Raw genomic sequence first — 19,832 nt, forward strand, 5'->3', positions numbered from 1 at the left:
CAACATCCATACTGAGACACCTTTACTGGTAGTAGCTCAGGACTTCATGGCAACCACTGGCCACGGGTCTGATTAAACTTATATGTGGTCCCTCATCATGTTGGAGGACAAACCTTAGACCTGGGTTTTGCTGCTGGGCAGGATGATGATCTATGGGTGGGAAAGTGCGGTTGCTTCCCTTGTCATAGGCTGATCATTACCCATAGGGTTTAGACTTATTGTTGCCTCTGATCTCTACAGGGGCAGCAAATCCATTAGGAACAACGGAGCCAGAGGGTTTCCTGACACTACTAGGGCATGTTCTGCCTCCTTTGTGGGTGATACTGTAGAAGCTCTGATTGATCTCTGGAGTTGAAGAAATGGCATAAGCAGTTGACATGATCAGTCCCCTTGACTAAAGCAGTGGTCTTCAACCTTTTTCATGTCACAACACCAATAAATAAATAATAAATAAGTAAATAGACTGGGGACCCCACTATCAATCCTGCACCTCTTCCCAGGACCCTATCTGCCCACCCCACCCCATCACTGACCTCTCTCCATCCTCATAATGTCCTCCTAGCACTGTTCACTGTAACCAAATATACTTCTTAGAGAGAACAGAAAATGTTACCATAAAGTCTGGCACTGGTAAAATCTATTTTAGCACAATTGCTAAGAACCTGAGCAGGACGGGGACACAATCTCCTGGTACCTGAAGGGGTACACCCAGATGCGTAGCTAGGTCATTTGACACCTGGGGTCCATAAATTTTTGTCACCCCATATGACTTAATTAATTATTAATTAATTAATTATATTGTTTAATTAATTATTAATTATAATTAATTAATTAATTCACTTTTTATACCACCCTTTCTCTAAGCAGCTCAGGGTGGTGTACATGGTTCCTCCCCTTATTTTGTCCTCACAACAACCCTGTGAGGTAGGTGAGACAGAGATAGTAATAGTCATGACATAGAATGAATAATACAGGGTGACCCAAAAGAAACAGAACCCACAAATCTTTGAATAAGACTGTCAATTTCAATTTTTCAACTTTTTTCTTTCAGGGTATACAAGTCAACTTTGTGCATGAAATATTGGAACAATAATCTTCCCCAATATGTCTTGGTTTGAGTCCAGTAAGTTTCTTGAAATTTACTGGACTTTTGTAGGATTTAATAAAATTTTTATGGGTTCTGGGTTTTTTGGGTCACCCTGTAATAATGGCCAGAAAAATAAATGCAGTGAATATTTCCCCACAAGCAATGGATGAAATTCTTCATCAAATGGTATATAACATGATGGTATTATTCCTAAAAGCCACGATTTCCAGAATTTTGGTCTCTAGGGTGACCCCCCCACCCTGCATGTCTCATTGGCCTGTTTTAAGTTCAGGCAGTGGTTCTCAAACTCTTAACACTGGGACCCATTTTTTAGAATGACAATCTGTCCAAGAACCACCGGAAGTGATGTCATGGCTGGAAGTGACATCAAGCAAAATAAAATAATTATAAATAATTAAATTAAAGAAAAGCAGACAAATAAGGGGAAGCCAGCCCTGTTTCACCAAGTGAATTTTCTCTGTAGCCTGCCTGCAATAACATGCCCCCCACACACACACAGATAAATCAGTGAGATTTTCAGCCCTCCCCAGTGCCCACCTTACCAGCTCAAGCCTCTGGTTTATTCTTTGGGGGGAGGCTGCCTTCTGGAGCATTTGTTGAGCTCCACTTTCATTAGATGAGGACCATGCAGCTAGCCTTGCATTCCTCTTTGCCAGACTTGACCAGGAGCCAAGGCACGTTTGCTTACTCGCGAGTAAATGTGACTGTGTGGCTTACTTTTGCTGTCCATAGGGCTCAATACATTTGTCTGCTTGGAAGGAAGGACTTCCTTCTTGAGTGTTTTTGGGGGCTACTTTCATTGGATAGGAACCATTCTGCTGTCATTGGATTCCTCTCAGCCTGCCCTTTCCGACGAACTATGGCAAGTTCACCTACTCGCGAGTAAACACGCAATATGGCTCAGTTTCATTTTCCATAGGGTTCAATGCATTTTTTTGTTTCCAGTTTTTTGGCAATAACGTTTGATAGAAAGGAGATATTTCAATCCGGTTTTCTGCTTTGCATTCCGCCGGATATTCCGCATCCAACGGTATATGGCATGATGGGGTTATGCCTAACCTTCGCAATGTTAGCAATGTTGAGGTATTTGTGGTGTTACACCCCCCCAAGGGTGGTACCTGGGGTGGACCGCCCCCCGCCCCCGCTAGCTATGCCACAGGGTACACCAGACACCTCCCTGTACCTGGTGGTGCTCTACTCCAGTGGTCTTCAACCTTTTTCATTCTCATAAGTTGCAGCAACTCCACAATTGAAGCTTCATGGCCCCATTGAGATCTTGATCCTAAAGTTGAAGAACACTGGACTAGAGCCCAGACGGCCTAGTTCGCTAATGAGGTGTGGGAAATAAAACAGTTAAGGAGATGGCTTGAGGAAGGAAAAAATGGAGGAAGAATTTGGGTGAATTGGACAAGTTTGCTCTTGGCCTCTTCTTTGGAGAGATGAAGGTGCCTGTGGCACTTGCTTGCCCTATTTCTGTGGACTCATTTCAATTAATTCAGTCTGAGGATGTTTTGAATCAGTACCTGCCTTGAATGAAGAACTGGATGCAAGTTAACGAAAATTGACACTCAATTTAGGCAGGACAGAGGTGATGTTGGTCAACAGAAGAACTAGGAATACAGCCTGTTTTGGATGGGATCCTTGAAGGATCATTTCATAATTTGGGAGTGCTCCTGGATCCTGCCTTGCCCCTGGAGAACCAGGCATCAGTGGTCGCAAGGAGTATGTTTGCCCAGTGTCAGCTCATAAACCGGTTGCGACCCTTTCTGAGAAAAAAGAGATCTGACAACAGTGCTCCATTCCCTAGTCACCTTGCTCCTATTTGCATATGACATGACTAGCAAGAATACTTTTTAGCTTCATGGGTGAAACCCCTTCTTTGGCTGCAAAATATTTTCAACCCTTATGTGGAAGCAAAAAACAAAGCACTCAAAGCACCATGTAAGCACCATAAAGCACTCAAAGCACTTTTCACAACTGGAAGGTCATTTTTCAAACATAAATCAAATTTGATGGTAATGGAGGAAACAGAGTAATAGGTTTTATCTTGCCTAATTCCTCTTTCCATGTAATGCACACTGGCTTCATTTCATATACATTTCTTCTGTGATTGCTCCTCCATTTCACAGCACCTTCTCTTGCAGTTGACCTAAACAAATTATTATTATTATTAAGAATATTTATATACCACTTTTCAACAAAAGTAGTTAACAAAGGGCGCAATCCTAACTGTGCCCTATACCAGCCCAAGCCGGCCTAGGAGGGTCGTAAACGTGCCGTAAAGCATGTTTGCGCCTCCTCGAGGGGAAGCCAGGCTGGCGCTCTGAGAAGCTGACATAAGCAGCAAAGGTAGGCGTGGGGGGACGGGGAGGAGGAGGAGGGAGGGAGGCGTTCCTTGTGGGGGGGAGGGGGGAGATGGGCAGCCCTGGGGGTGGGCAGGTGGGGAGTGGGAACAACCTGATTGTTGGTGGGTCTGAAATTGAAACTGACAAGTGTGGCCTGTGCCACTGTTTCTCAAACTGTGGGTCAGGACCCACTAGGTGGGTTGTGAGCCAATTTCAGGCGGGTCCCCATTCATTTCAAAATTTTATTTTTAATATATTAGACTGGTATGTGACTGTATTTGGGAAAATGTTACAGATCTGTACTTTTAACAGGCTACTATGTCTATGCTTTTAACAATGATAGTCACTCCTGGGTAAGTGTGGATAGAATTCCAGCCTAGAATTGTTAAAAAGTTTCCTGTTCGATGATTTCACTTCTGGTCATGACATCACTTCTGGTGGGTCCTGACTGATTCTCAAAAAACCGAAGACAAAATACGGAATACAAGCAGGAGTGGACTGCTGCTCGGCAGGTGGGCAGCGCTTCTGCAATTCCTGCAGCCACTTGACTGGAGAAAGCCTTGAAAGTCCTGGGAATTCACAGCCCAATCCTACGCGTATCTACTCAAAAGTAAGTCCCACTGAGTTCAGTGGTGCTTACTCCCAGGAAAGTGTGCACAGGACCGCAGCCTCAGCCTAGCTAAGCATGGATCCGACCCCCAACCCTGCGTTTGGCTATTTGCAAAAGTTGGTAATTAAAGGGTATGGCGGTGTCAGCTGACTCTGAGCACTCCTGGAGAAGGATCACCTGAATAAGAACTAGTGTGGAGGTGGGGACCAGGGCTTCAGGATACCAGGCTTAGAGCCCAATCCTAGGCATGCCTACCCAGAAGTAAATCCAATTATAGTCAATGGGGCTTACTCCCAGGTAGGCATGGAGAGGATTGCAGCCTCAGAGCTTAATCCTAGGCATGCCTACTCAGAAGTAAGTCTCATTATAGTCAATGGGGTTTACACCCAGGTTGGCGTGGAGAGGACTGCAGCCTTAATTTTGTGGATTTTGAACTCTGGCACATCGCTTGAGTGTGTGTGTGTGTGTGTGTGTGTGTGTGTGTGTGTGTGTGTGAGAGAGAGAGAGAGAGAGAGAGAGAGAGAGAGAGAGAGTTCAGGATCCACAAAATTAAGGCTGCAATCCTATCCACTTTCTGGGAGCAAGCCCGTTGACAATAATGTGACTTACTTCTGAGTAGATATGCCTACGATCCTGTGCATATCTACTCAGAAGTAAGTTCCATTAGAGTCAATGGGGCTTACTCCTAGGAAAGTGTGGATAGGATTGGGCTGTCAGGCTGCAGTCCTCTCCACGCCTACCTGGGAGTAAGCCCCATTGACAATAATGGGATTTCCTTCGAGCCTCTCGTCCAAATGCCTCTGAGATCTGTTTTGTTTCCTTTCCCCTGCAGCCGTCCTCTCCGGCAGGAGGAGGAGCCAGCACGGAAGTCTTAAAGACGCACATTTGGCTGGCCAAAAGCAAAGTTCATAGCCAGTCCCTGCCTGCAAACGCCCCGCGGGCGCCCTCGGAGTCCTTGCGAAATTGCTCTGGGAACGACGTCAACAGCAGCAAGCGCAGCCATGGCTTCAGATGAACTGGTCTTCTACGTCAATGGCAAAAGGGTAAGTAAGTGGGGTTGGAACTCCTCGGGCAGGCGGCAGCAGTGACCCGGGAATGCCCTTTCCCACAGACTGCCCCGTGGCGGGGGGAAGAAATCGCTGCCTGCTCCTGGGAGTCCCAGCTGGGGAGACATCCCCCCCCACTCTTCCAGCTTAGGCTCCTGCTGTCTGCTTCCCGAAGGAGCAGACCCAACTTCTCTGCGACCCAAAGGAGAGACAGCTGCAGTGTTTACATGGAGAGTTTGCATTCAAGGTGGCTTACTCCAGAGCAAAACCCGCTGGCTTCAAAAGAACTGACTTGCAAACAGGGGTGGATTTGGGGAGGGGGCAATGAGCACTTAACTCCAGAGCCCAGGTCAACCTGCCAGGTAGACCTGGGCTCCCATTCCAACCGTCCTCTGGAGTCTTCTTCTAGGCAGGTAGAGGCTCCTGCCTGGACTTTAATCCTAGACCTGGGCTCCCATTCTGACTGCCCTCTGGAGCTGCCTCTTCTAGGTGGGTAACTCCCAGCCATGCTTGGGCTGCCCCCCCCCCATCCTGGCAGGTCCCCTTCCCCACTGGCATGGCAGTTTTGGGGGGGCATGCATCCATGCCCCCCCTCCACCCCTGCTTTCAAATTCTGTAAGTGTGTGTAAGATTGTAGGCATAATCAACTACCATTAATGGAAGAAATTAGGAGTGCTAGCAGTAAATTCCTTTTAAATGGTTATGGGTCCTGGTATAATCTGTTTAGCAATAGTTGCACGCAGTACCGCATGATCCTATCCATGTCTACTCAGATGAATTGAGTTCAATAGATTTTACTCTGAGGAAAATATATTTAGGGTTGCAGCCTGAGCGTCCTCTCTTTTTAGCTGAATTCTTGAGCAGGAGATCTTCCAGGAACAGCTGGAAGCAGGAGCTGCTGAGTTCTTGGCCTGCAAGTCAGCCCCTGAGATGGCTGGAGTGATGGCAGAATGGGGGTGACAGGAGTGAGGAGAAGGGGCTAGCACTCATGACAAAATCTGGATCGTATTCTGCCTGAGTCAGTGAGGCCTCAGGCGAAAAAAATGCTGTATTTGCCTCTGAAAAATATTTTGTATTATTTTTCTGTGTTTAGATGTATATGTACCTATGTGCACCAAACTCTCTTGCCTCCTCTTCTGCTTTTGTCCATTAAGTTATCAGTGTGGATGGTGCAGGACATATCTGTAGTACCATGCAGACAAAGCAAGGTGGATATCCATCACAGTGGCCTTGCTTAGGACTGATCAGATATGAAGTCATAAGCAAAGATCTGTCTTGGCAAGTTATGGAAGATGCATAGTTCCAAAGAAAGGAAGGAAGTTCTGTTTTGGCATTGACCAATTATCAGTAGACACCTGAAAGAATATGCTTGATGGCTGCTTCCCTCACATCTTTTATTGCACTCCCCACTGCAGATTGTTGAGAAGAACCCAGATCCTGAGCAGATGCTGTTGCCGTATCTGAGGAAGAGACGTATCCTTTTCCAGTGGATATTTTTTTGGTGTGTTGTTATAAGTCCTTAATGAGCAAAGGACTAAATCCTAAACAGCTAAATCCTGCAAGTTTCTCAAATATGCCATGTGCTTATAATTGTCTCCCTCCCTGTCCTGCTAGTAATGGGAAGGAGCACTGAGGAACGGAGAGCACTGAAGCGCCTCACCTTGGCTCACAATCCCACTGAGCACCATTCTGCTCTTGGATAGTTACCTAAACATTTACTGCATATGTTTCTAAGCATATGCAGTATGCTTTACTGCATATGCTTTTACTGCATTTACTGCATATGTTTCTTCAGAGTCACAAAAAAAAAAAAAATAGTTCTATGTTTTTACCTTTTGATCTCTATTGTGTCCTAGGGTGTGTTGATTGGAGTGGCATGGGGAAGACAGTCTTGCCATAGGAGCAGTGGTGTCCAGGTTGTAGTGAGAAGGCACCTCTCCCCTAAATGGCAGCTCCATGTGGTTATACTGATGTTGACTTAGGAGTTGGCCCATCACTTTTACTGTTCTGTTGCATGTACAAAAGATTCTTAGGATGTATAGCGAGAGTGCACCTCATTGAAACCACCTGGGCCCCTGCTGAGGTTAACTCACACCTAATCATTGATCCAGGTCAACCAACCTGACTTGGTAATGGGAAGTTTGAGAGTCTATTGAGTTTAAACTAGCCAATCAGAGCTTGAAGGACTATCTGCCCAGAAAGGGATAATAAAGGAGCAGACCAGCTGGTATTGGCATGTGAGAATTTTTGCCAAAGCAGGAAGAAGACCAGTTGATGTCCAGTCTGATTAACAGGGTTAATTCTTGAGAGGGCTACAAGTTCCTAAGTGGACTTTCAAGCTAGGCAAGTTTAGTTAGAAACTGTTTTATCATCTTTTGAACTTACCTTTCCTCTAAGGTTCAGAATTTGGCTGTTTTGTCTTCTATTTGTTTCAATAAATCTTTAATAACTTACCCTGAATAAAAAAAACTTGCCCAATTATTTCATCCAGAGAGAGTGAGAGATCAAGTGCCCCCTCCCTCCGTAAGACATCTCCAGCCAGCATTTCACAGAAGTGGTGTGCGTGCATGCATGTAGGAGAGAAGGCGATAGAAAGGGGGAAGGTGAATCTTAGACATTTCTCCCACCACTGTTCTCCTGGAGACAGCTTGCCTCAGCTGTCTGGCAGTCCATAGACTGGGAGAAAGATGTAGTCTGTCCCCTAAACATATCCTCTTGATGTCAGAAACCTATTGGTATAATGTTAATTTGCATGGTTGTGTGTTTTTTACGAGAAGAAGTAGAAGTAGACTCGTAGAAGTCCCCCAAGGGGACAAAGGAAGGTGAGGCACCAAAGCACCTGCTTTCTTCCCAGTGCTGCCTTTTGGATAACTACACAGGTTGAAAAGAGGAATGTGGGAAAACACACACATGAGCATGTGCAAGTGCAGTCCAACAACCTATGAAAACATTCCCCTTAACTGGAGCTCTTTCAGTCCGTCTCACCGGAACCAAGTATGGCTGTGGTGGAGGTGGCTGTGGCGCATGCACTGTGATGATCTCGAGATATGAGCCAGTTACTAAGAAGATCACGTATCCTTAAGAGAAGTCTGGTAAATGCCACAACGCAATTTTCCTTCTTGCACGAGAGATGTTATTTGCAAAGTAATTCTGTAGTTGTGCCTCTGTCTGCCAGCCTGTGTACAAGGTAGTTCCCAACATTCCACCACACTCTAGCGAGACCAAGAAACACAAGCTAGGGATAGGATTAGTCAGAAAGTACTAAGCTTAATGCCCAAAGGCTGAGGTCACCAGGGAGAAAGCAGACTTAGTCCCACTCCAGTGGTCCCAGGGAGCACCTGTTTATAGCCTCCCACATAATAATAATGTCTTTTCACCCCATCAGGAAAAGTAAAGCACTGGTTTTGGTGATGCTGCTGCAGAGAGGGCCAAACCTGAGACTGGGTGGCCCAGCCCCACTGGCAGGAAAATCACAGAAAGATGCAGTGTGTCTGTGTTCCCCCAAGATTTGCCAGAGGCCTTCTCAGGGTAAGGGGATATATTTGCCTTGTCCCTGAGTAAAGCCCCAGTCATCCTTATAAGGCTTCTTGAACCTGCACACTCTAAATCACTGGTGCAAATCCGAGAAACCTAGTGTAGAACTGCCTGGACTGGGAATGTTGTTCGGATAGAGCATGTGCTACTGTGGCTGATCCATCCTCTTCTTCCTCCCCCCCCCAGAAATGTACCCTCCTCGCCTCCAAAACATCCTCTTGCCAGCCTCCCAGCCTCCGCACCATCCGGTTCAACCTTACCTGTGCCAGCTGGCACTGCTCTTGGATGCAGTGGTGGCAGGCCGGCTCAGTTTGTTGGGCTGGCACTGCCAGCTCACAAGTCATTGCAAACATACCTAATGGCACATTTGCAACACACTGAGCTAGCATGGGGATAGCTGAGCTAGTTCAACATGCAGTTAGGTTTATATTGTGAGGCATGTTTGCTTACTTGCAAGTAAACATGCACATGTGGCTCAGTTTCATTTCCATAGGGTTCAATACATTTTATTTGCCAGCTTGGTGGGGGGGGGGACTTCCTCCTCCAGAGTTTTTTTTGGGGGGACCTGCATTTATCGAATTGGGATCATTCTGGTGGCAAGGGGATTGGACGAGTTTCTGGAGGAAAAATCCATTATGGGGTACAAGCCATGATGAGTATGCGCAACCTCCTGATTTTAGGAATGGGTTAAGTCAGAATGCCAGATGTAGGGGAGGGCACCAGGATGAGGTCTCTTGTTATCTGGTGTGCTCCCTGGGCATTTGGTGGGCCGCTGTGAGATACAGGAAGCTGGACTAGATGGGCCTATGGCCTGATCCAGTGGGGCTGTTCTTATGTTCATGGTGTTCTTCTCTGCTTGCCTTTTGAAGTGGACCTAGGCATGGTTGCCTACCCATGAGTAAACATGTATGTGCAACTCAGTTTCACTTTCATACGGCACAATACATGTTCCTTGTCAGTTATTGGCTTGTCAGTTTCAATTTTACAACTCCACCAACAATCGGGTCCCAACCCACTGGTGGATTGTGACCTAGAGTTTGGGAAAACAGTGCTTTAATGTATTTATAACTATCATCCATGTATAACTATGACAAATAATGTAGATAAATGTGTTTATAGTAAACTATCTATATACTCTCCTTTACAATCCAAGTCATTATTCTGCAAATGCTTGCTTGATTCCCATATGTTTGTTGTACGGCAATTCAGTCATCACTGTGGAAGGAGTTGGAAGTACTAAAACTAGGATTCATCCAGTTCAGGTAAATATATGCTGTAACTTGTAACATGATTTTCCATTTGCTCAATGTATATTTTTGTAACCAGTAATGCTGTAGTGGCATATAGTGCATCTGAAGCCTGCATCCAACCTGCAGAAACAGAACATCTGCGGGGACCCCAGTGGATGTTGTGAGCTTCCTTGAGGGATTTTTGGGTCTGTAAATAAAATAAATTCAAATCCCCAGTATGGAACAAGACTATTCTGGTGTGCACATATGCGACTTTCCTGTGCTTTGGTTTTGCCCTTGGCAGGGCTTGGCATTGTTGGGCAAAGGGCCCCTTGCCAATCCCTGAGATCACCCCTATGACCATAGCCTTTATTCAGCACTGGTGGAGCAACTCTCTTCATTGTCACCTTCGCAATCTCATTCCATCCACCAAAGGCAATTCCATGCGATAAACCTTAAGAGGGCCCACTTATATAAGTGTTCACCAATACAGAGCAGTTTGGCAAGGATTCTCTGAAACTTACAGCTGGCCTCAGCCTACTGAGCTGGGAAGCAGCACTGGCAAGTTGGAGTGTGGGCCTTCTGAATGTCAGACAAGTCTACAGGACCTTCAGTTTTCTGTGCATTGAGGCACTATGCTACCAGCTATGTTTTATAATAATTACATGCCATTACACTGCAGCACATTTCCTTGGGGTTTGGATGATTTTGTAAAAACAAAGCTAAATCTCCAACAGCAAACTTTATAACCTTTTCATTCACATATTGTGCTTTATTAATCAGGAAGGGGCTTCTGAAAAGCTTTGAGAAAAGGGGATTTAGTTATCCTGCAACAGGTTTTACATTATTCCAGGAGCGGATTGCTAAAAGTCATGGATCTCAGTGTGGCTTCTGCACTCCTGGAATGGTGATGTCCATCTATGCTTTACTGCGCAACCAGATGGAACCCACATCGGAGCAAATAACTGAAGCTCTAGCTGGTAAATTTCATTTTAAAGATTAAAGGGTTGAGGAGCTAAATTCATTGTCTGGATCTCTCTTTTTTTGTAAGGAATAACCCAGTCTATGTTCTTGTTTATTTAGGCAATTTATGTCGCTGCACTGGTTACAGACCTATTATTGATGGCTGTAAAACTTTCTGTAAAGTAAGTGTGTGCGTGTGGGAGGGAGGGAAGATGGAGGGCAAAATGGGCCCCCTACTTGCTGGTTAGCAATGGGGACCCACTTCCCTGTTTCCCACTGTACTCTTTTATATTGGATAAATTAGAATTGGATGGAGAATGGTAGTTATTACTTTACTGTTTATTTAGCTGGCTAAATTATGCCTTGTTTAAAAAAAAACACAGAAGGCTGCAGTTCTCATCACTTCACAGTTAATTGATGGTCTCCCACATCTCTTTAATGTTTTAAAATGTTTATTGCTATTAATGCCTATGTTTCTGTAATGATAATAAAATGATGTCTGTTTTAGGAATCGTTTTGTTGTCAAAATAAAGGGAATGGGGTCTTTTGCTTGGATGAAGAAGATAATTTACCTAACAAGGAAAAGAAAGTGAGTTACAGATTAATGCACTTCTTCCTTCTTTGTTTTATAGCAAAACTTGCATAAGAGGGAAAGTGTTTTGCTTGTTTTTTCACATGTTGGGTGTAAATGTGTGTATCCCATTCAGATAAAGGCCTGCCTACTCCTCTATTCCTGTAAGAGAGATTAGAGCAGCCATTTTCAACCACTGTGCCAGGGCACACTGGTGTGCTGCGAATGGTCTCCAGGTGTGCTGTGGGTATTTGGGAGAGTGCCATTTATTAGTAGGGCCATTTGGGGATGTGAGCCCCCCACTGGCAGCACAGTGTGCCTCATGCATTGTCGAAAAACTGATGGTGTGCCTTGACCATTTTAATGCTTTACCAGTGTACCGTGAGCTGAAAAAGGTTGAAAATCACTGGATTAGAGAGATTCAGGTTTGGCCAGCTTCTAGACAGAGAAAGCAGGTGGGTTAACCAGACCTGTAGTGGTTGGTTGGTTGTTCAAAAACCAACCAACCACCTTGGTTTTCATTCCACCTTTCTTACCTCTGAGGCAACAAAAATGAAATAAAAGAGCAGAATAAGATAAACAAGGAAGAACACCATCCAAACAAATACAATAAAACTAATTGAAAGGTGATATAAAGCAAAACTGAAAACCGGCCACTGAATATCCCTTCTATCGCCTCTAAAAATCACCCCCTCAGAATTCAAACAAAGGAATGTTTTTCCTTGCTACTGCATTATTGGAAGAATCATAGTCCTGTTGCATGATAGGTGGTCACAACAGCAGTCAGCCATAGTGATAAATGCAAATCTCAAAACTACAGGACTTGAAATCTGGGGGAAGGGGGGGATGATATCGCTTGTTGATATCAATGGAATTTAATACATCTTTCATATTAAAACTTATACAGTCAAATGAACTGTGTTCAACGCCTGTACTCTTTCCTTTGAATTTTTAAGGTATGTACAGCACTGTTTACTGCAGAAGAATTCCAACCTTTGGATCCTACCCAAGAACTAATATTTCCACCAGAACTCATGGTAAGAAGAATTAGCATAAACATAACATGCTGGATTAAGACTTATGACCTACTGTCATTTTAATGTGACGAAATATGCACTTGAGCGGTTGACGCTGACTTGATGATGAAGCAATCACCTGACTGCTTTAGGCCCAAATCCTAACCACATTTCCAGCACTGACATAGCTGTGCCAATGGGTGGCACATGTGCTGCATCCTGCAATTGGGTGGCAGTCACAGAGGCCTCCTCAAGGTCAGGGAATGTTTGTTCCCTTATCTTGGAGCTGCATTGCCCTTACCTCAGTGCTGGAAAGTGGGTTATGATTGCGCCCTTAGTGTCCAGTTTGTAATATGCCATAGTATTATAGCACTACTGAACATAAGTGAAGCCTACCAACTCCCCTTTACTTTTTGCACCACTGAGCAGAGGCTTTTCATAGCTGCATGGTGGCACGGCTACATCTCTAGACCTTTGTCAATGGCATCATACATCATAGCTGACTTCAGGGTCGCCAAGCTGCACAGAGCTCTGTTTCGAACAGTGCAGCTTTGAGTGAACACTGCTTCAGGGTTGTTGAAGTGTTATTTTGTATGCTAGGTCAGTACAATAACAGTTAGTGTAGATATGTATATTCATCTCCACCAGCAGGGGGAGCGATTCATCTCCTAGTTTAAAGGCTTGTGGGTTGCTGTCCCTACATCCAGTTTCAGACACCTTCTGCTTCCTCCCCCCCCCCCCAAATGCAACAGAGAGGGAGAACCCACCTCCATAACACTTAACAAATTAGTTAAGAAGATGAAAATGACAGGGACTCTAGGTAAAAGGGACCATGCCATGAAGTGACCTGGAACAGTTATGTGGACACCGTTGGAGGGGCAGCAAATAAACCCCCTATCTGCCTGCCCCCCTCCCCAGGCTGCTGCACCACTGGGGCTCTGATCCTCTTCCAGCTTACTAAGAGCAAGACAGAGGAGGAGCCCAGCAGCTCCTTCTGCTGGAGGGAAGAAGGAGGGAGGAAAAGGCTGCCACAGCTCCAGATCACTTCTCCCTACACATCTGGTGCTTAGCAAGTACCAAGGGGGCAAAGAGATCTGGAACTGACTCTCTTCCTGGAGCTCCACCTGCAGGCTCTTTCCTTCCTCCATGCAGCTTCTGTTTTGAAATGAGCAGGAATAGTAGGCACTTCCCAACATGTACTGCTCCTGCTCATTTCAAAAAGCTCCACTGAGGAGGGAGAGAACCTGTGTGCTTCACTCAGGTAAGTAAAGGGAATTGGGATAGGGTGCCTTTCTTTTCCCTCTTTAGCCATGGGTGCTTGTCCTGCCTCTTGCTTGCTTTCCTGCCCTGTGCTCTCCCCCTTCATCATATGGGTGTGTATGCAAAGCGAGGAGAGGGGATTCAGGCAGCATGGGGACATGGGCCACCGCTGTATCTATATTTATTTATTTATTTATTTATTTATTGGATTTGTAATCAGCCTTTTTCACCAAAGGGTACCCAAGGCGGCTAACAATCAATAGAAAACATACTACAAAAATGATAAATAAAAACATTAAAACAATAAAAACCAGGTAAAAAAACAAATATAAAATACAAAGCAACCAGCAATAAAATGCACCATTAAAACCATTAAATAAATTCATAAAAGCAACCATTATAGGGCCTCAAAGGCTTTCCTAAATTAAAAATGTTTTCAGACCTCACCGGAAGGTTAATAAAGAGGAAGCTGTCCTCAGCTTAAAGAGGAGGGAATCCCATAACACAGGCACCACCACTGAGAAGGTCCTGTTTCTGGCCGCCACCTCCCTAACCTCTCTCAATGGTGGCACAACCAACAATGGTGGCCCCCTCTGATGACCTCAGAGAATGGACCAGATTGTATGGAAGAAGGCAGTCTTTCAAATACACTAGTGCCAAGTCATTTAGGGCGTTAAAGGTCAGAACCAGCACCTTGAATTGGGTCTGAAAATGAACCAGCAGCCACTGCAGCTGCCGGAGCAGCGGCGTGAGTAACAGAGTAGAATGATACTGTTGTGCCCCTCTTTTATTCTCCTTGCACCGCCCATTGTGGCCAGCAAGTTTCTAAGGGCCCAATCCTATCCAGTATCAATGCAACTGTGCTAATGTGGTTTGCACTGCATCCTGCAGTAGGGAGGCAGTCATGGAGGCCTCCTGGAGGTGAGGGAATGTTTGAACTCTTACCTAGGGGCTGTGTTGTGGCTGCACCGCCACTGGAAAGTTGGATAGAATTGGGTCCTAACTTTTGCCCCAGCGTTGGCAGCTGGGAAAGGCAAATGGTCAAAGAACAGAGCTAGAAGATACAGTATACTATCTTGGTGCTGTAGAAAATTTAAAGATATAGGCACAATCTCTGGGTGAGGAATTGACACCTCTAAAGGGAATTCAGAAGTTCTTTAACAAGGTACTTAATTCCCAACAACACAACCCTTCAGTGGAACCCTAACAAGGACACCTTCTGGGACTGTGTCTGAAAAAGAGCTGTTGTGGCTGCTCCCATAGCTATGAATCTGGTATTTCCCTTACAGAGAATGGCTGAAAATCAGACAGCACAAACTCTGGTCTTTCACGGGGAGAGAACTACTTGGATATCTCCTGTAAATCTAAAGGAACTTCTGGAACTGAAAGCCAAGTACCCTCAGGCACCACTTGTAGTAGGGAACACTTCTGTGGGTATGTAGACTTTCATTTGTGTACAACCTAGCACCCTGGCTACGATTTATTGAAAATCAGCAGTTACACTAACCAGTGTTTGTAGTTTATCTGATTGTAGGTCAGGATTTAATGTGTAGCAAAGAAGTTATCTTACTGTCATCTACTATTCTATGTAGAATTTCAATATCTGCTAATATCTTAGAACAGTATATACCAGGACGGTCCAGATCCTGCACACTTCCGAGAGTGCTTTTGCTTTTGCTTGTATTTACTAACTAGCCCGCACCTCAAGATCTGCTAATGAAACTGTACATTATGCCCTTTCATTTGCGTTGATCATCTGTGAGGACATAGTAGGACTCTTTCATTGGTGGTACCCTCCTTTTAGAATACTGTGGCAAGAGTACTCCATTTGGCTCAATTATCACCTTTCTTTATGTAATGTTTACCAGCAGCTAAAAGCATCTGTTCCCTAAGGATTTTGCTGGCAATTGCTGATTTGTTTAAAATTGGGCTTTTTGATTATTATGGCATGTTTTAATCTGATAGCAATTTGTTTTAAAACTGGTATTTTTTATTTTCTCTGCTGTTTTTCTAACATGTTTTATTGTTTGTTTTTTGAATTCTTGGATACTGTGCATTTGAGCACTCCATTTTGTGAGCTGGTAAAAACAGCTTTATGAACAAACAAATCGGTATTTTGGTAGAAGCATATTCATATAGGAAAAAAGTGGCCTTAACTTTTGTCTGTTTATATAGCACCCTCACATTACACAAACTTTTGTGGACTACAGTACTGTAATCCATGAAGCTTATTCTGGAATAAACTGATTTGTCAAGGTGCTACGAGACTTTTTGATTTTATTTGCTGTAACAGACGAACATGACTATCCCTCTGGTACATGGTGCTTCATGTAGAGCAGCAGTTCCCAAACTCCCAAGGAGGCTGAGAACCACTGCAGGTGTGGGTGGGGACAGCTAGGAAGGCAGCAGGGGTGGGGGGAAGGCAGCGACTTGATATCCAGGATCCACACCGTAGACTTCTGGCTACATCCGGGAGGCCTTCTGAGGTTCAGGAAGACCGTGCAAAACCTCCCCAACCCGCAGAACACCTCTGGGTGTGATTGGAAGTCACTTGTGTGAACCGAAAGTGACCTATTCGTATTAGGAAAGTCATCTGAGGTCCTCCAGCCATGAGCTTGGTATCCCTGCCTCCATTATCCCTTCTTCCTGCTGCTGTCTCCGTTGTGTCAATATCTAGATCAGTGATTTTCAACCTTTTTCATATCACAACACACTGACAAGATGCTAAATATTTCAGGTACACCACCAGTTGTTGTTGTTTTTTTTAACTATTGACAAGGCACACCATGCTGCTGCCAGGGGCCTAACATCCCCAGTGGCCCTCCTAATAAATTATTCTCCCCCAAACACCAACGGCACTCCTGTGAACCATTTGAGGCACACCAGTGTGCCACAGCACACTGATTGAAAGTTGCTGATCTAGATTGCAAGTTCTCATGGCAGGGACCGGTCTTTTCATTCTACGTATATCAGTGGTTCTCAGCCTGGGGTGTTGCGATGCCCCAGCTTGAGGGCCTTGGACTCTGCCCCCCCCCAAGGGGCGAGGGAAGGCTAAGGTGGGTGCAGGAGCTGGCATGTACTTACCAGTCGCATCTTTAAGGGGGCACAGGGGCTGGCGTGTACTTACCAGTCCCTGCAGCAGCCTCCCGGGGGTGCAGGGAGCCCTGCGTGACCCTCCACACGGCTCCCCGGCCTTCAGAAAACAAAGGTGGAATGATTGCGCCCCATCTCTGGTTTGCAATCGCAAACTGGAAGTGGGGCATGATTGCTTCTAAAGCTTGGGGACCAGAAGTGACTTACAGTCATGTCCTGGAGGCTTCTGAGGAGGCTGCACGCAAACCTCAGAAGACCAGGCACCCCCCAGGCATCACCAAGCATCACCCACCAGTGATTGTGGTGCCACATTGGCCTATCCCCAGAATTTAATTATCTGTGAATTTCAGTATCTGTGGAGGGTCTTGGAATCTTCCACAGGGATTCTAGGAAGCAGTTCTAAGCCTAAGGGGTGGCAAGGGAGAAAGGGTGGTGTCTTTGGAGAGAATAGTGGTTCTTTGGATGGCTGAGGGGATGGATCTCGAAGAGTAAAGGTCGCAAGAAAGAAATACAGTGTAATATGACAACTGAGAAGCAGAGAGGGCCAAGGACAAGGAGTACCTTAGTCTGACTGCTTTCTTCTATTTTTTAGGACCTGCTATGAAATTTAAAGGTGTATTTCATCCACTTATCATCTCGCCTACTAGGATATTGGATCTACATGTGGTGGAACATACAGAAAATGGTAATGAATGCAGTTTCTATCTTTGGGTCCCATTTGTGCTTAGGAGACAGGAATAACATTTGAAGTGCAGTGGAGCAGTTTGCATGTGTTCCCTGAGCTCCCTGAGCTATAGAAATATACCTCTATGCCCCTGTAAAAGGATGCAATGGCACTGTAAAATGTTTTAAAATAAATAAAAACACGCTGAAAAATAATTAATACCTCATATGCACTTGCACTTCACCAAATTCGGTTCAGCCACCTTGGGTGCCCTTTGGGGAGAAAGCGGAATACAAATCCAATAAATAAATAAACTTCATCCTAGCCAGGTTTACACAGAAGTAAGTTCCATTGATTTTAATGGAGCTTACTTCAAAGTAAGAATAGATTCAGAGAATGTCTCCAATTTATTGCTATACCATTGGTGGAAGTACCACTACTGTTACAGAATTTCTGTTTCATCAGTGATAGCTTGGTATTAAATCAGTTTTACTTCTGAATTCTAAACTCACTTACTTGAAGGTCCCCTTGTTTTTGTTATTGCTGGTGCCAAGGTTTGGTTGTAATTCATCAAACTCTATGTCTGTCTATGTCTGTCACTACTGCTACTGCTGACATGGCAAAATTATTTTGCAATACACATTTAATTTGGTGAGCCTTGCATAAGTATATAAAAATAGTTACAGGCAGAGCATTAATATTGCATATACAGGTTGGGCACCCCTTATCCAGAATTATCCGAAAAATGGAAGTATTCTGAAATACGAAACTTTTTTGAGCACAACTGTTACCCTGCAGATGTCTGATCTCGTCTGATCTCGGAAGCTAAGCAGGGTCAGGCCTGGTTAGTACTTGGATGGGAGACCGCTTGGGAATACCAGGTGCTGTAGGCTTATACCATAGCATTTCAAGACTGAAGGTTGCCAACCAAAACAACCAAACTGTGTTTCATGCAGAAAATTATTTTAAAATATTGTATAAAATTACCTTCAGGCTATGTGTATAAGGGGTGTATAAAACGTAAATGAATTTTAGATTTTGGCCCCATCCCCAAGATCTCTCATTATGCATATGCAAGTATTCCGAAATACAGAAAAAAATCCAATATCCAAAATGCTTCTAGTACCAAGCACTTCTAATAAGGGATGCCCAACCTGTATTTTAAACCTTAAGCTAGTAAACCAAGTAGAACTCATTTTTTCCCTTATACAGGCGTGTGCTGCTTAACAACCGTTCACTTAACAACGGACCAGATATATGATGGTGGTCAAATCACAATAAAGATACTCTTTATGAAGCAGTCAGGTCTCCCATAGCCTGCAGCAGAGTGTCTGTTTACACAACAGAGAGGCTCTTAATGGAAAGAAGAGACAATCTATCTCCAGTAGCCTGTGCAGCCAGCAAGCATCTGGCAGGGAGTGTTTGTTTACACAACAAAGGCAATAGATTGGACTGAATGTTCACTTAATGACCTAATCGCATAATGTATCCCCGTCAAGTGGCGCACACCTGTACTACCTTGGTTGTATAAGATTATTTAAAGATAAATATTTTATACTTACCTTTAAAGATAGGAAAATGTACAATATTTATGTATACCTTATGCCAGTATTTTCATGTTTTACTCTTTTCAGGGCTAATACTAGGAGCTGTCTGTAGCTTGTCTTTGGTGAAAGAAATTGTGACAAATACAATTTCAGAACTTCCAGCAGAAAAGACCAAGACATTATTTGCTCTCTTGCAACAGTTGAAAACTCTGGGCGGACAGCAGATCCGAAATGTGGCTGTATGTTTCTTGGCTTAAAATAATAACGTATTGGTATTCATTTGTGTGCGTCCTGCAAGCACCTGCAACAATCCGAGAACAATGATGAACCTGATGAGCAGTGGTGACTTAGCTGTTTTTCAGACAGCATGTGCATCTTCTGTTCAGCTTATTATCTTTTTCACCAATTAAGAATGTTTGCTGTGTGTGTTTTCAGCTTTAAAATTCATGCCAGTATGTGACGGGCAGCCCTGTCCTAACCAGCGTCAGTGCAGTGGGGCTGACTGGTCCATGCTGTAGCTTGTGTTGGATAGGAGAGGCTGGAGGTTTGCTTGGAGTAAGAGGACGTTTGTCCCTTTACCCTGTGTAAAACCCCAGCCTGTCCAATGTCTTCTTGGATTTGTGCTGACTAAATAGCTGGCAGAAGTCTGAGAAGCCCATGTTGAGGGAAAAGGCTTGGGAAGGGGGCATAGGAAATGGCATAAACCTGCTTTGCTGATCCTGCCCCCTTCCGGGCCTGATCTTCCCCTTGTATGGCCCTCCCCCAACCCAGAAACATTCCCCCCACCTCCATTCCACCTTTCCCCCAGCCCTGCATTGCACAGTACAGTATTACCTGCTCCAGCAG

General features: G+C 44.7%; 1 protein-coding gene and 1 pseudogene across 1 annotated transcript in view; both read left to right on the forward strand.

Moving 5' to 3' along the window:
• Positions 1-4,963: 4,963 nt before the first annotated feature.
• The window catches only part of LOC136643193 (aldehyde oxidase 1-like), a 57,312-nt gene continuing 42,443 nt past the window's right edge, over positions 4,964-19,832 (forward strand). The window contains exons 1-11 of the mRNA XM_066618690.1: positions 4,964-5,106; positions 6,525-6,582; positions 8,085-8,181; positions 9,797-9,905; positions 10,726-10,852; positions 10,956-11,017; positions 11,344-11,424; positions 12,363-12,443; positions 14,972-15,116; positions 17,368-17,460; positions 19,074-19,225. Of these exons, the coding sequence (XP_066474787.1) occupies positions 5,065-5,106; positions 6,525-6,582; positions 8,085-8,181; positions 9,797-9,905; positions 10,726-10,852; positions 10,956-11,017; positions 11,344-11,424; positions 12,363-12,443; positions 14,972-15,116; positions 17,368-17,460; positions 19,074-19,225 (1,047 nt within the window). The 5' untranslated portion in view covers positions 4,964-5,064. The remainder of the gene's footprint in view (positions 5,107-6,524; positions 6,583-8,084; positions 8,182-9,796; positions 9,906-10,725; positions 10,853-10,955; positions 11,018-11,343; positions 11,425-12,362; positions 12,444-14,971; positions 15,117-17,367; positions 17,461-19,073; positions 19,226-19,832) is intronic.
• Positions 18,211-18,332, forward strand: LOC136637668 (5S ribosomal RNA; annotated as a pseudogene).

The sequence above is a fragment of the Tiliqua scincoides genome, chromosome 1, assembly GCF_035046505.1.
Source record: "Tiliqua scincoides isolate rTilSci1 chromosome 1, rTilSci1.hap2, whole genome shotgun sequence".
In the NCBI taxonomy this organism is placed as follows: domain Eukaryota; kingdom Metazoa; phylum Chordata; class Lepidosauria; order Squamata; family Scincidae; genus Tiliqua; species Tiliqua scincoides.